A 14,336-nucleotide genomic window follows, 5' to 3' on the forward strand; every position below is an offset into this window, starting at 1 on the left:
TCCTAAGGTAACATCACAGCAAATTCACAGGGGTGCTATGAAAGATTACTGAAAAACTAAAGGTTTTGAGTTGACATTCAAGTCTCAGGGGTTCTCTGAGTTGAAATTCATAACTTATCAAGTCAGTTATTTTATAATTTCTATTTTATAATTTTTTTTTGAGATTTCATGTCTACTAGAAGTGTATTTTCATTTGTATATTCTAACATTTAGAGTAGTAGATGCTTGATGTTTTTAAATCCTTTTCTGCTAATTCCAACATGTGGATCATCTTGTGGTTATCACCATTGGTTGCTTTTCTTTTAAATATGGTTCATATTTTCTTTTTTTAAAAAAATGTTATTTATATGTCTGGCAATGTTGGGTCATAGACTGGATGTTATGAATGATTTGCTGTGGAGGAGAGATTGGTAAAGTACAGTCTATGAACCAAATCTGGCCCACTGGGCCCGTGAACTAAGAATGTTATTTACATTTTTAAATGGTTATGTTTCAGATGGTTACATAATTACCTACTTAATATTCTCAATATTGCTTTGTAGCCATCAAAGCCTAAAATATTTACTGTCTGGCCATTGAAGAAAAAGTCTGCTGACCTCTGACTCTGGATTCTGTTGTATTCCCCTGAAGAGAGATAACTTTTGTTTGGTTAGACAGTTAGCTTGGCTGAACTGACTCCTAGCTCTGTCCCCTCTGGTAAGCAGAAGCTAAAGTCTTGGTTTCTGCCCTACCTACAAGTGTAGTTCAGAATCAGTAAGAGATCTTAGTGCATTTTATACATGGAAGTTTGGACTTGCAGCCAGACTTCTTTCTACCTCTGTCTTGTGATTTTTTAAGCCAATAAGATTGTAAGTTTCTCTTTGAATGGGGCCTATCTCTGGACAAAAATCATTAACAAAAAATCTCATAGTTACTTCCCAAATTAAATCCCGAAAACCCTTGTTTCTCATATTAACTCTTCACTTATTGCCTGCTTTTGATGAATCTTCATGTGTTTGAATGATTGTTGTTTTATAATTTGTCAGGGGCATATAATTGTTAGCCATGGGAAGAGTATAAATATGAGCTACTCAGTGATTACTAGAAGCAGAATTCCTTTATTAGGGGATAAGATTAATCATTAGAAATGATATATTTATTGTTACACTAGTTTTACTGTAGCAGTAATTTCACATGCATATACATATGTCAGAATTCATCACATTGTACACTAAGCAGTTTATTGTATAAACACAATAATTGATGTATAATTCAACAATAAAGTCTTAAAAGTGGAACAATTTCTGTGTAAAAGAGCTTTGATTAATTTAGAACTCTAAATTATTTGACTATAAAATAGGTAGATTTACTTTATAAATCTATTTCTGCAGGTCATGCTTAAATTAATCTAAATTATGTATAGCAATACAAAAAAAGTTAATTCGAAGGATGGTAAGTTAGCCTAAAAGTTTTTTTGGTAGGGACATTTGACTAACATGAAAATCTTTCATGTGAAGACTGAGAAAGTTCATTATCTATATTTTGCCCCAGAATAATAGTAGAGGAAAGAAATATGTGGTTATTGCATTGGTTAATCTGAGATTCCTATTGATTTTTCATTGATCTCCTCATGTCTTTGCTTCCTCATCAGTAAGAAACAGCATTTTTCTTAGGAGATGAAATTGAAGGTATTTCTTATTCTTTTTTTTTAATGTCCAAATCTGCTTCTTTGAGGATTCCTGGAAATTTTATTCCAGTGATTGGTTTTAGACATTAAAAGTATTATTAAAGTTATCCAGAAAAATTTGCAGATTTGGAGATTGAAGGAGAAAAAAGTAGTAAGAAAACTGCAAACTCTGCTTCGATAGTGTCATACGTTGGGATACTGGGCTTTGGGCAGTTACTGTGGTACAAAGTGAGTAGTGTGATTCATAGTCACTGTAGAACAAGAAATGAGCATCGTTGTCTGATCCGAATCTGAGGTTAGATTGATTTTAGAGTGTCCAGTAGGCACCCATATCTCATTAAGAAGTAGTTCTGGTTATTTAAGAATGTAAGAACACTTTTATTTCAAATTTATATGTGTTACTTTATCAAATGGATACTAAAGAATTTGAATATAGATATACATTTTTGGGATTTAATTTAGCAATAGGAACCACCATAGGTATTTTTTTGAGCTGGGGGGCACCATGAAAAAGTGACCATGTCAGTGAAGGTTCTGTGAAGTAAGACAGTGTTTTGGAACCTCTGGATTAAGGAATGATTTTTTTATTGCCAAAATATATTTCTTCCTAGTTCAGTAAAGCCTTGTAAAGTAGAATGTTGGACAAAGTTAAATTTAATGTCAAACTCTTTTTTTTTGTAACACTGTATCTTAAAACTATTAATTATAGTATGTTTCTTTTTCTAATTTAGTAAAGACAATAAACATTTTCTTTGATGACTCATAATATAAAAGTGTCTTGAGTCTTTATTAGAACATTTGCTGTAGTCATCAATTATTTAGGAGACCGGACACATGTATATTAACTTCAGACATAATTTTATAAGTTAATTAAAATGATACATACTTTCTGTCTAATTATTTCTTATCATTTGTGTCTACATTAACCAGCAAAGCATACTGGGTCCTGTGGGGGGAATAAAGGTTAATTGAAGGCTCTGACATTTGCTCCTTAATTAATCGGTTTTATATTAGAGAATTATGATTTCATCTTGGAAATTGGATTTACTGACAGCCATTTAGAAATACAGCTGTTTTATAAATTGAAATATACCTTAACATAGAAACCTTTTGTGAAAGTATTAATTGGTAATTTACTAAATCTTTTTAGAGAGGCAACTTGTTGTTTCTAGTGTAACCCTTCATATTTTACCTTAAACATTTTTTTAATTATGTAACTTGATAATTTTTTTTTCATGTTTGAATATTTTCTTCAGTCTGTGAAAAGGGAGATGTAGCTTGGAAACTTCTCCAAGTTTTGCTAAAGAATGTATGATGATGTTTCTGCCTTTGGGCTTGCCATTCTGGTTTTTTTTTAAATTTTTTATTTTTGTGAGGTCTCGCTCTGTTACCCAGGCTGAAATTCAGTGGTGCTCTCTTGGCTCACTGCAACCTCCGTCTCCTGGATTCAAGCCATCCTCCAACCTCAACCTCCCAAGTAGCTGGGATTACAAGCATGCAACACAATACCCGGCTAACTTTTTCTGTATCTTTAGTATAGATGGCATTTCACCATGTTGACCAGGCTGGTCTTGAACTCCTGACCTCAAATGATCCACCTGCCTCAGCCTGCCGGAGTGCTGGGATTATTTGCCATTCCTGTTCTGTAAAGTGTTCTCTTCTCCCTATTTCTTCAAGGAGAATTCTCATGCACCATATAGCACTGCATTTGATTCATATCAATCAGGTCTCTTATTACCCCGATCGTATATTTTACAGATCTCTTTGCTTTTTTGTCTTGACATTGAAGGACTTAAAATCATTTCTTAAATCCATTTTTATATAGCAAGTGCTTACCCCACAATGCACATTCAAAAGTATCTGCTAAATGAATGATTGAGGCCTATTATTGTCTCCCTTTTTGCCTAATTATATTTTCTCTTTTTGAAATCTTTCTTTATGCAGCGCCCTAACCATTTCTAATATTCAGGCTGGATCTACTGGAAATTGGGGCTGTCATGTCCAGACCAAACGTGGGAATAATACGAGGACGGTGGATATTGTGGTATTGGAGAGTTCTGCACAGTACTGTCCTCCAGAGAGGGTGGTCAACAACAAAGGTGATTTCAGGTCAGTGTCATGGAAAATACTGGCAAAGTTTAATTTGCCCCAGATCCTTTTATTGTCTAAGACACATTATTGGTTTCCTATCCTGAGTAACACAGTTTGAGAACCATCTGTGTCTGAGGACTACCACTAGAATAATGATTTGAGAATCACTTACAGAGATGAACAAAAGAGTTGCTTGAACTGTATCTCAGACCTGTTGATTTCAGAGTCTCTGAAAGTACAGTCATTTTTAATAAATGGTTTTGTTGTGTAAGAGCCACTGCCTTAGGGAAAAATTTGGGATATTCTAGTATAGAATTCAAACAGGTTAAGGTATTTTCTGTGTTTTTTCCCCCAGTGGCTCTTTTATAGATGAACATTGGAAGGTCTTATATTGCTAAGGTACTTTTCACTACTGGTGGTCAGTAGGTCTCATAATTAGAAGAAGCACATACCTAATTTTCTCCCCTTGTTCAGTTCTTCTGGAAATCAAAAAAGAAGGACTTTGGGAGATACTGGTTGGCTGCTTGTTTGGTATTTTCCTCCCTTATTCCTTCCTGTCTCCATTGTTAAGCACAATTATTGGCATAAAAGAGGTTTTTAATACCTATTTTTAGACTGTAATCTAGCCTGGGCAATAGAGTAAGATTTCTGTTCTCTCTTCCGCTTTCTTTTCCTCTTTATTTCTCTCTTTCATTCTTTTTATCTTTCTTTCTCTCTTTCTTCCTTTCTTCTTTTCTTTCTTTCTTTCTTTAAAAAAAAATGTTGCAAGCCTGGGTCTAAATAAATAAATGAGTAAATGTGAGCCTTCCTCTAAATAATTCGATAGCTAGATAGATAAACACATAAATCCAAGCCTGCCAAAAAAAAAAAAAGATATTATGCAATTAAACTCCCATTGCATTAATAAGATTGAGTTTAGTGTTGCATGATCTATTTATGTGATTTTTGACGTGAATTCTATTTTGGTGTAACTGATAGTATAATTTAGTGTATTCTATGATTAGCATCAGTGGTAACCTGTATGAAACATGTTGGATTTCATGCCCAGTTTTGAAGACATAGAGCTCAAATAACAAAGGTTTCTCCCAGCCCAGTTTTGATGATCCGTGTCATAGGTTGTATTGACATGACATGCCCTCCTCTTTGATTTTTTTTCTCTGCTATTGTTATTTCCAATATACCTGTGTCATTTAGATTTTCTTGTATAATTTTGTCTTTATCTCTAGATGGCCCAGAACACTGGCGGGCATTACTGCATATCTGCAGTGTACACGGAACTCCCATGGCAGTGGGATATATCCCGGAAGCCCACAGGATGAGAGAAAAGCTTGGCGCAGATGTGATAGAGGCGGCTTTTGGGCAGATGATGATTATTCTCGCTGCCAGTATGCAAATGATGTCACTAGAGTTCTTTATATGTTTAATCAGGTAACTAGAAAGTCTTCAAGTTTACTTGGGTTGTGGAGAAAACATGGTATTCAAACCAAATACATAAGTTTTTTTTTTTTTACTACTAGGTAAAATATAAGGATTTGGTGTTTTTACTTTAGTTGACTTAACTGTCTTCAGGATCAGGTCTATCTTAACCACTAATCAAGGTCCTCTACGAATTCTTCCTTTCCAGTCACCTTCTCCCTTTTTGCCTTTGTTTGAAGACCTTTTTGAATTTGCATCCAGCCACTGGACAGAGTTCTAACCATCCTTCAAGTTCATGTTGAAAGCCACCTCTTGGATTCCTTTTATAACCCCTTTGTCTAAAGCTATCATTTAGAATACTTGAACTACTTTTTGAGCGAGCATTTTGTTATCTTGGGTTCTATGCATTTCTTTAAACCTTACCAGACTATAAGCAAGTGGAAGATGGCTTCTGTGTGATGTATTTTCTTTTGCCCCTTAGCACCTCGTAAACCTTTTTGCAATGTTTGGTGCTAAGTCAGTGTTAGAGAGAATAGATAAACAAATGTAAAACATTAGTGGCTGGGCATGGCAATAAAGGTAAGTGCCAAATAACTAGTCCATACTCTTGTGCAGTAGGAGTTCCTGGGGAGGTATTGATCACTTGCAGCAGGAATACTCAGGAAAGGCTTTATTAAGCAATTGGGATTGAGGTGTGTGTAGAATCTGGATAGGCAGAGAAGATATAGATGGTGAAACTTGTTAACCTCATGTATTTTTATGTATTATTGTATTTCACTCCAAGCTTAAAAAAATTTCCCTCAAGTGAGTTTCCATTAAAATTCCAGTTTTCTTGAGTTTGTAAAAGCATTTTTAAGAAGGCCATGATGAGTAAAAAATAAAGTTTTTATTATTTGTTGCTGTTTGGAATTGCAAAGTTAAAATGTCAAGATTATGTTGATCATTTTGCTAATGACCTTTCTGTTGATCATTTGTGCCTTTGAAATGTAGATGCCCCTTAATCTAACCAATGCTGTGGCAACAGCTCGGCAGTTACTGGCTTACACTGTGGAAGCAGCCAACTTTTCTGACAAAATGGATGTTATATTTGTGGCAGAAATGATTGAAAAATTTGGAAGATTTACGAAAGAGGAAAAATCAAAAGAGGTACTTTTCAAAATTCAGATGTGTAGCATACAGTGTCAACAAATGGTAATGTGACATAGTTCAATCTGATTTTTTAAAACCCGTGTATGTTGTCATCTTTTTTTAAATTTCCAGGATTGTTTTGTTAAGAAACTTCTGCCTCTTCTCTTATAATGACCTGTTTGTTACTGGGATGGGGACAGTTGAACTCTCAGTTCTTGGACATTAAGGTCCAGAGATACGGCAGAGGTAGCTGGTGAGAAAGCAGTGTTCTGCCTCCACACTGTGGCTTAGGCAGGGCTGCTTAGCTCAGCCTGCTTCATTTCTCTTCACACACCCTTCGCTCGTCATTTGTAACAGGAGTTTTAATCACCCAAATCTTGTAGTAAGTTTCTTTTAATTGTCCTTGTAATGTCTTAGAGCAATGAGAGTCTGTTGGGGCACTGTGTTGAAGTTCCAAATGGTTAGAATATATAAGTTTTAAACATGCAATGAATTCTAAAAGTGGCATATTTTAACAGAACCACATTAAAACCATGAGATGCTTGTCCACGTAATATCCTTTAGGGGAACAAAATTGACAAGCACAGTTTTCAGAATGAATGAGCAGCAAATTAACAATGTTTTGAATAATTTGCAAGGAGCAGAATTAATGTGTTCTTAAGCTTTACATTTAAAGCTTCAGGAGAACTTTATATGTACAATTTCTTTTGTAATATAATCACTTATAAAGAAATGAATTCTAGAGGTAGAGGGAACCTCAAGCAAGTGGTAAACTGCAGCCCACACTTAGGTTAGGGCAGGCCTGAAACCAGAGCCCAGAGCCCTGACTCATCCATAAGAGTTTTCTGTAGTATCACTTTCACCTTTTCATGTAATGTGGTCCTGTCTTTTTTTTTTTTAATTATACTTTTAAGTTCTGGAGTACATGTGCAGAATGTGCAGATTTGTTACATAGGTGTACACGTGCCATAGTGGTTTGCTGCATCCATCACCCCGTCATCTATATTAGGTGTTTCTCCTAATGTTATCCCTCCCCTATCCTCCCACTCCCTGCTGTCCCTCCCCTTGCCCCCCACCCTGACAGGCCCTGGTGTGTGATGTTCCCCTCCCTGTGTCCATGTGTTCTCATTGTTCAACTCCCACTTATGAGTGAGAACATGCAGTGTTTAGTTTTCTGTTCTTGTGTCAGTTTGCTGAAAAAGCAATGGGGCAATTGCTTTTTAATCTGATTGAGCCTGGTCAACATAAGCTGGTGCTTTTGTTTTCTCAGGATAGGACTAAAAGCTATCAAACTGCCAGATCTAAGTGATGTATTTAGTGGAGCCTTTTAAAAACAGTTGAAGGTTGTCTGTCCAGCTTTATCTATGTCCCTGCAAAGGACATGAACTCATCGTTTTTTATGGCTGCGTAGTATTCCATGGTGTATATGTGCCACATTTTCTTTATCCAGTCTATCATTGATGGGCATTTGGGTTGGTTCCAAGTCTTTGCTATTGTGCACAGTGCCGTCAAAAACATACGTGTGCATGTGTCTTTATAGTAGAATGATTTATAATCCTTAGGTATATACCCAGTAATGGGATTGCTGGGTCGAATGGCATTTCTATTTCTAGATCCTTGATTCTAAAAGTGCTCTGTACACAACTGTGGAGAAAGCACTGGACTAAACAAAACCTGCATATTTCTATAATGTAGAACTTCTTAGATCCATTAATATTGCTGAAATGTAAATAATAAGACTTGTTTCTATGAATCATTTAATATGTTTTTATATATCAATTGCCCACACACACTTATACATCACATATATATTCTAATATATATTATATATTATATAGAATGCTCTTTTAGATTTATCTGAATATATATCATTAAGATTTAAATGTAATATTGCTTATAATTCAGTGACTGACGTACAGTTCTTTGGCAGTTTAAACCACAGGCCAGAGCTTTCACTGTTCATTAGTGTAGTGAAAAGAAATTAGAAGACTTAAGGGCTTCATTTATTTATATCCAAATATATGTTATATATCTTTATATTAATATAGATATGTTCTTATATACTAGATCTATCTATAATGTAATATGTTAGATATATTCTCAGATATCTACATATTATATATATGTAAATAGATGTATTCTTTTATATATGTAATATATATATAAGAATTACTATCTTGCATTCTGGTGGAACTGTAGCCCTAGTACATTAGGTACTTTACTTGGTAGGATGTGGTTATTAAGGGAAGGAAAACAGATATTTGTATATAAATGGGACTTAGGCAGATAGGCCAACTCACTTGTCAATGGGGTAACATTTCATTTGTTTTCTGAACTTCGGGGGCCATGATTTTCTAATAACTGCCTCGATACTTGATTGTGTCTCTGAGCTACAGCCCTCTTTCCTGCAGTGAATTTTCCTTGCACTGGGAGAAGCTGTTTGAATTCTGGCTCTGTGATTAATATTGTGCTCCATTTTTGCTTAAGATCACAGGTTAGCTGCCCACAGGATTAGCAGTCGTTTCTGGTAGTGGGATGTGTCTAGTTACTAGAATAATTGCAGTGGTATTTGGAATGAGGACATGGAAGAACATTCACCATCGAGGAATACATGTTTATGATGTGACTCTGTTTTGCTCACCTCTCAATTTGAGCCACGTGGTATCCAGAGGTATATACTGAACTGTTTGCCAGCATATGGAAGAATGGTTGGGTGCACTGACAGGTTCTTAGGTGGAAGCATTGTGAACTGGAAATAGACATGGTTTCATTAGTTATTAATTAACCATGGGGCCATTCCTCATTTTTCAAATGGGGATGTTATTTTCTCTGTATAACTTGAAAAGTGTATGTGTACAAATACAGGTGAACAATTTTGCAAAATACTTGCAAAACTTGGGCATAATTTTAATAGGTCATGAAATTTAACATTTTTATAACTCAGAAGCTAAGAAGAAAGTCCATTTAAACAATCACGAGTTCACCAGTTACTTCTTAAAAATTTAGTTTGAAGAAGATTGCTGCCACTTTTACTGGTTAACATAGGATGGCAAAGTTACAATTATCTTTGGAAGCAAGTGATGGCAACTTATTAACTGTCAGCATGAGAAACAGGAAGATATTCAGGATTGAATAATTGAGATATAAATGTAATACTGCTTGTGATGCAGTGACCGACATACAATTCTTTGGCAATTTAAACCACAGGCCATAGCTTTCACCATTTATTAGTGTAGTGAAAAGAAATTAGGAGAGTTAAGGGCTTCATTTGAAGTTAATTACCACAGCATGCAATTATGCCAAATTATCCTAAAATGCATATAGCTTAGATAGACAAATAATTAATTAAATTGATTTTTGTATTATGTCTAAAAGTTATTCTTTTATGGGTGATTTTATAACTAAAGTATTTTGGGGCAATTGCTTTTTAATCTGTGATTGAGCCTGGCCAACACAAGCTGGTACTTTTGTTGTCTCAGGATAGGCACTAAAAGCTATCAAACTGCCAGATCTAAGTGATGTGTTTAGTGAAGCCTTTTAAAAACAGTTGAAGGTTGTCTGTCAGGCAACCGAAGCGTCTGTTATGTATTTACTAAAGTGATTTTTCTTATGAAAACAGTATATGTATTCATTTTATAAGATGAGAAAGTTATATTTAAAGATCAGATCTGATGATGCTTGTTGGCACCCTTATTGTCTCTTACTTTAAAATATGTGAGTGAGATGTGCGCCTTACATGAGTTTATATATAGATTTTTACACGTGTATGGCTTTTTCATTTATTTTAAAGTGTCATCACTTCTGTGTTGACAGTTATGATTTTCTTTTTTTTCTTAATCTTACTTGCCACACTTTTCTGTATGATTAAGCTTTTCCACCACATTGTTCCTAAAACTTGACCATGCATCAGAATCACCTGCTGGATTTGTTAAACGCAGAGATTGCTGCCTGAGTTTCCCCTCCCTGCCATTCCCAGTTACCATTTCAGCAGGTCTAAAGTGGGTTCAGAGAATTTGCATTTCTAGGGGCAGCATGACTTTGACACAGGCTTTGAGAACCCCTGTAGCATCTTCATTTTATATTGTTGCTTAAACTATTTTTGGGGGGGAGGGTCAACTTTTTAAGAACCTTTTCTTGAAAATTTCAAGAAATTTATTATCATTAATACCTATGTTGTACCTTTGCTTAGCTTCAACAATTTTCAATGCAGCAAGCCCTCACTTAAGGTCATCGATAGGTTCTTGGAAATCGGTAGGTTCTTAGAAACTGCAGCTTTTAAGTGAAATAATCTATAACAAATCCAAATTGGCCATCTGCTAATTGATGTAACTAAGACTTATAAAATTCCTAGAGGTCATTTCTTGTCACAGAAACACCAAACTTTCAAATAAGGACTCTAAACATTTCTAATATTAAACACTGAAATAAGTGTGAGCCATACCTATGTTTAAGAAAGATTAATAAAACAAGATAATTATTTACTGTATTACTCAGTTTTCATGCTGCTAACAATGACATACCCAAGACTGGGTAATTTATAAAGGAAAGATGTTTAATTGACTCACAGTTCAGCACATCTGAGGAGGCCTCACAGTCATGACAGAAGGCAAAGGAAGAGCAAAGTCATGTCTTACATGGTGTCAGGCAAAGAGAGAATGAGAACCAAGTGAAATGGGAAACCCTGTATAAAACCATCAGATCTTGTGAGACTTATTCACATGGCAGCGGAGCAGTCAAATCTTAAAGCTGTAAAATGATCTCCTGAGACTCCAAGTCTCACATCCAGGTCACATTGATGCAAGGGGTGGGTTTCCATGATCTTGGACAGCTCTGCCCCTGTGGCTTTGCAGGGTATAGCTTCCCTTCCAGCTGCTTTCACAGGCTGGCATTGAGTGTCTGTGGCTTTTCCAGGTGCACAGTGCAAGCTGTTGGTGCATCTGTCATTCTGGGGTCTGGAGGACAGTGGACCTTTTCTTGTACCTCCACTAGGTGGTGCCCCAGTAGGGACTCTCTGTGGAGGGCTCCAACCCCACATTTCCCTTCTGCACTGCCCTAGCAGAGGTTCTCCATGAGAGCCCCACCCCTGCAGCAAACTTCTGCCTTACATTCAGGCATTTCCATATATCCTCTGAAATCTAGATGGGGGTTCCCAACCTCATTTCTTGACTTCTGTGCACTCACAGACTCAACACCATGTGGAAGCTGCCAAGCCTGGGGCCTGTACCCTCTGAAGCGACAGCCTGAGCTATACCTTGGCCCCTTTTAGTCATGGCTGGAGCAGCTGGGACACACGGCATCAAGTTCCTAAACTGCACACAGCATGTGGACCCTGGGCCCAGCCCATGAAACCGTTTTTTTCTTCTATGCCTCCAAGCCTGTGATGAGAGGGGCTGCCATGAAGACCTTTGACATGCCCTGGAGACATTTAATTTCTGCAGCCCATTTGAATTTCTTCTCAGAAAATGGGATTTTCTTTTCTGTCACATTGTGGGGGTGCAAATTTTCCAAACTTTTATGCTCTGCTTCCCTTACAAAATGGAATGCCTTTTACGGCACCCAAGTCACCTCTTGAATGCTTTGCTGCTTGGAAATTTCTTCCACCAGATACTGTAAATCATCTCTCTTAAGTTCAAAGTTCCACAAATCTCTAGAGCAGTAGCAAAATGCTGCCAGTCTCTTTGCCCTAGTTCCCAACAAGTTCCTCATCTCCATCTCAGACCACCTCAGCCTGGACCTACAAAAGTCTCTAGGAAGTTCCAAACTTTCCCACATTTTCCTGTCTTCTTCTGAGCTTTCCAAACTATTTCAACTCTACTTGTTACCCAGTTCCAAAGTAATGTCCACATTTTTGGGTATGCCCCAAATTTTTCAGCAACACCCCAGTCTACTGGTACCAATTTATGGTGTTAGTCTGTTTTTACACTACTGATAAAGACATACCTAAGACTTGGAAGAAAAAGAGGTTTAATGGACTTACAGTTCCACATGGCTGGGCCTCCCCTCACAATTATGGCAGAAGGCATGGAGGAGCAAGTCAGATGGTGGCAGGCAAAGAGAGAGAGCTTGTGTAGGAAAGCTTCTCTTTATAATACCATCAGATATTGTAAGACTTATTCACTCGCCATCATGAGAACAGCATGAGAAAAACCTGCCTCTGTGATTCAATTACCTCCCACTTGGTCCTTCTCACAACATGTGGGAATAGTGGGAGTTACAATTCAAGAAGAGATTTGGGTGGGGACACAGCCAAACTATATGAATAAATGTTGGTAGATTGGGGACATTAATGAGAATGGCCTAATGTATCCTTAAATGTGATATTTGCTTGCTTCTGCCATGTGTCCAGGATCAATACCAGAGTAAGGGACTCACTTTAAAATTAATTCCTAGCTTGAGGCTTTTCAGAACACAAAGGTAGTGTGCAGGACCTGTTTGAAGGTCAACTTGTGTTTCCAAATTGTCAGAGAATAATTTTTGTTTACCTCCTTGTACCTCTTGCCCAGGTTCCTTGCTGTCTCCTTCCATGAAGCTGAGTGGTTGCTGGCTAGGCCTGGTGCTGGAGGTGGTGTCCTTTGAGTTTCTAGCTTTTTAATGGGATCTTCTCCTGGTAGCCTGTGTTGGCATGGCCAAGACCCCAGTGGAAATCAAAACATACTTCATGGTCATCAGAGTTCAACCTCAGAGCTTTTCGGATTTCTGCTCTTCTCTGGCGGCTGGGTTTTGGAGGAGGCTGTATTTTCCTACTTCTCAGTGATGCATTTGCAAAGATAACTGTTTTCCTTTCAGCATTTTTCACTTTCTGCTGGAGAGTTCTTCAGAGTACTCAGTCCTCTGTACTTCCAGAAAAGGAAGGGCGCATACATGTTTATAATCTCATGTATTTCAGTAACACCTTAGGATAGAATCAGTATTTTGGAGTATTTTACCTTTTAATATAAAGATATTTACAGATTAGCACAATTACAACTAAATTTATTGTTTTTTTTTTTTTAAGTCTTGAATGTGTGGACTTTATGAGGATAAGGCGTGAGACCTGATGGTAACATATCATCTCACGTGAAGAATTATGGTTATTACATAATCTGAGAACTACTGCCATGCCCCATGTGCTATATTCTTCCCAATCTCTTTTTCCATTTCCACCCATTTCTTCAGTTCCTCCACTGTAATCCTCATCCTCATCATTCTCATTACTCCTATGCCTCAGTAAAATCAGAGCTTTAATCTTTGCCACAACCCTGATGATGATCAGTCGGAGTCTTGTTAATATCGATTGAATCCTTACCTAAGCAACCTGCTGAAAGCGTAGGATCTAGTGGTGCGTAAGGCCAGACATGAGTTAAGAGTGACAAATACGCTTCTAAAACTTGATTTTCAAAATGCAGCAGTTCCATAGTTAATCAGTGTAATAACATATCTTGAAATAGGTGTGATCTCAGTAGTATCCTTAATTTGGAACCAGGAGAACATTGTGAAGACGACTTAATAGGATCAGCTGCTTCAGTAATGATGATGCTGTCAAGCTTGAACTTCATTTCCTGCAGGTTCCTCTATTTGTCTTCTCCAAAACCATTGCTCCTCCTATGCCTGTGTTTCTTAATTCTTGCTTTTCTGGTTATTAAAATTGACAAAAGTGTTCCTTTGCTGCTTGATGATTGAAAATGTACACATGAGAGGGCATAGATCACTTGGCCTTTTTAAAGATCTCCAAGAATTGCTGAGTTTATATTTTTACTGGGTATGTGAAGATATTTTTCTTTTGCTTTTCTTTTTTTCTTATTTTACCATAGGGTGAGATGTTCTGAGCACTTATAGGGTTCTTGGTCCCATTGTACACATGAGTAAGCTGAGGAGGCTGATTTGCTCGGGGACATCTAAACTTGTGACAGACTTGAGATCTCAACCCAGGAGTGGTTAACTCCAAGGCATATAGATATTATGTCTTCAGTGTTAAACACTATACATTAAATATCATCAAGTTTAGTTTATGTATTATCCATTTAATATAACATCAGAAATTTGTTAAATTAATAGA

General features: G+C 36.8%; 1 protein-coding gene across 2 annotated transcripts in view; it reads left to right on the forward strand.

Annotated features, from left to right (window-relative positions):
• The window catches only part of ADGRA3 (adhesion G protein-coupled receptor A3), a 133,613-nt gene that overhangs the window by 77,656 nt on the left and 41,621 nt on the right, over nt 1–14,336 (forward strand). For both annotated transcript variants that reach the window (XM_002745946.6, XM_035293955.3), the window contains 3 exons: nt 3,611–3,775; nt 4,984–5,185; nt 6,164–6,319. In XM_002745946.6, coding sequence (XP_002745992.4) covers nt 3,611–3,775; nt 4,984–5,185; nt 6,164–6,319 — 523 coding nt within the window. The remainder of the gene's footprint in view (nt 1–3,610; nt 3,776–4,983; nt 5,186–6,163; nt 6,320–14,336) is intronic.

This window comes from Callithrix jacchus, chromosome 3, assembly GCF_049354715.1.
Source record: "Callithrix jacchus isolate 240 chromosome 3, calJac240_pri, whole genome shotgun sequence".
In the NCBI taxonomy this organism is placed as follows: domain Eukaryota; kingdom Metazoa; phylum Chordata; class Mammalia; order Primates; family Cebidae; genus Callithrix; species Callithrix jacchus.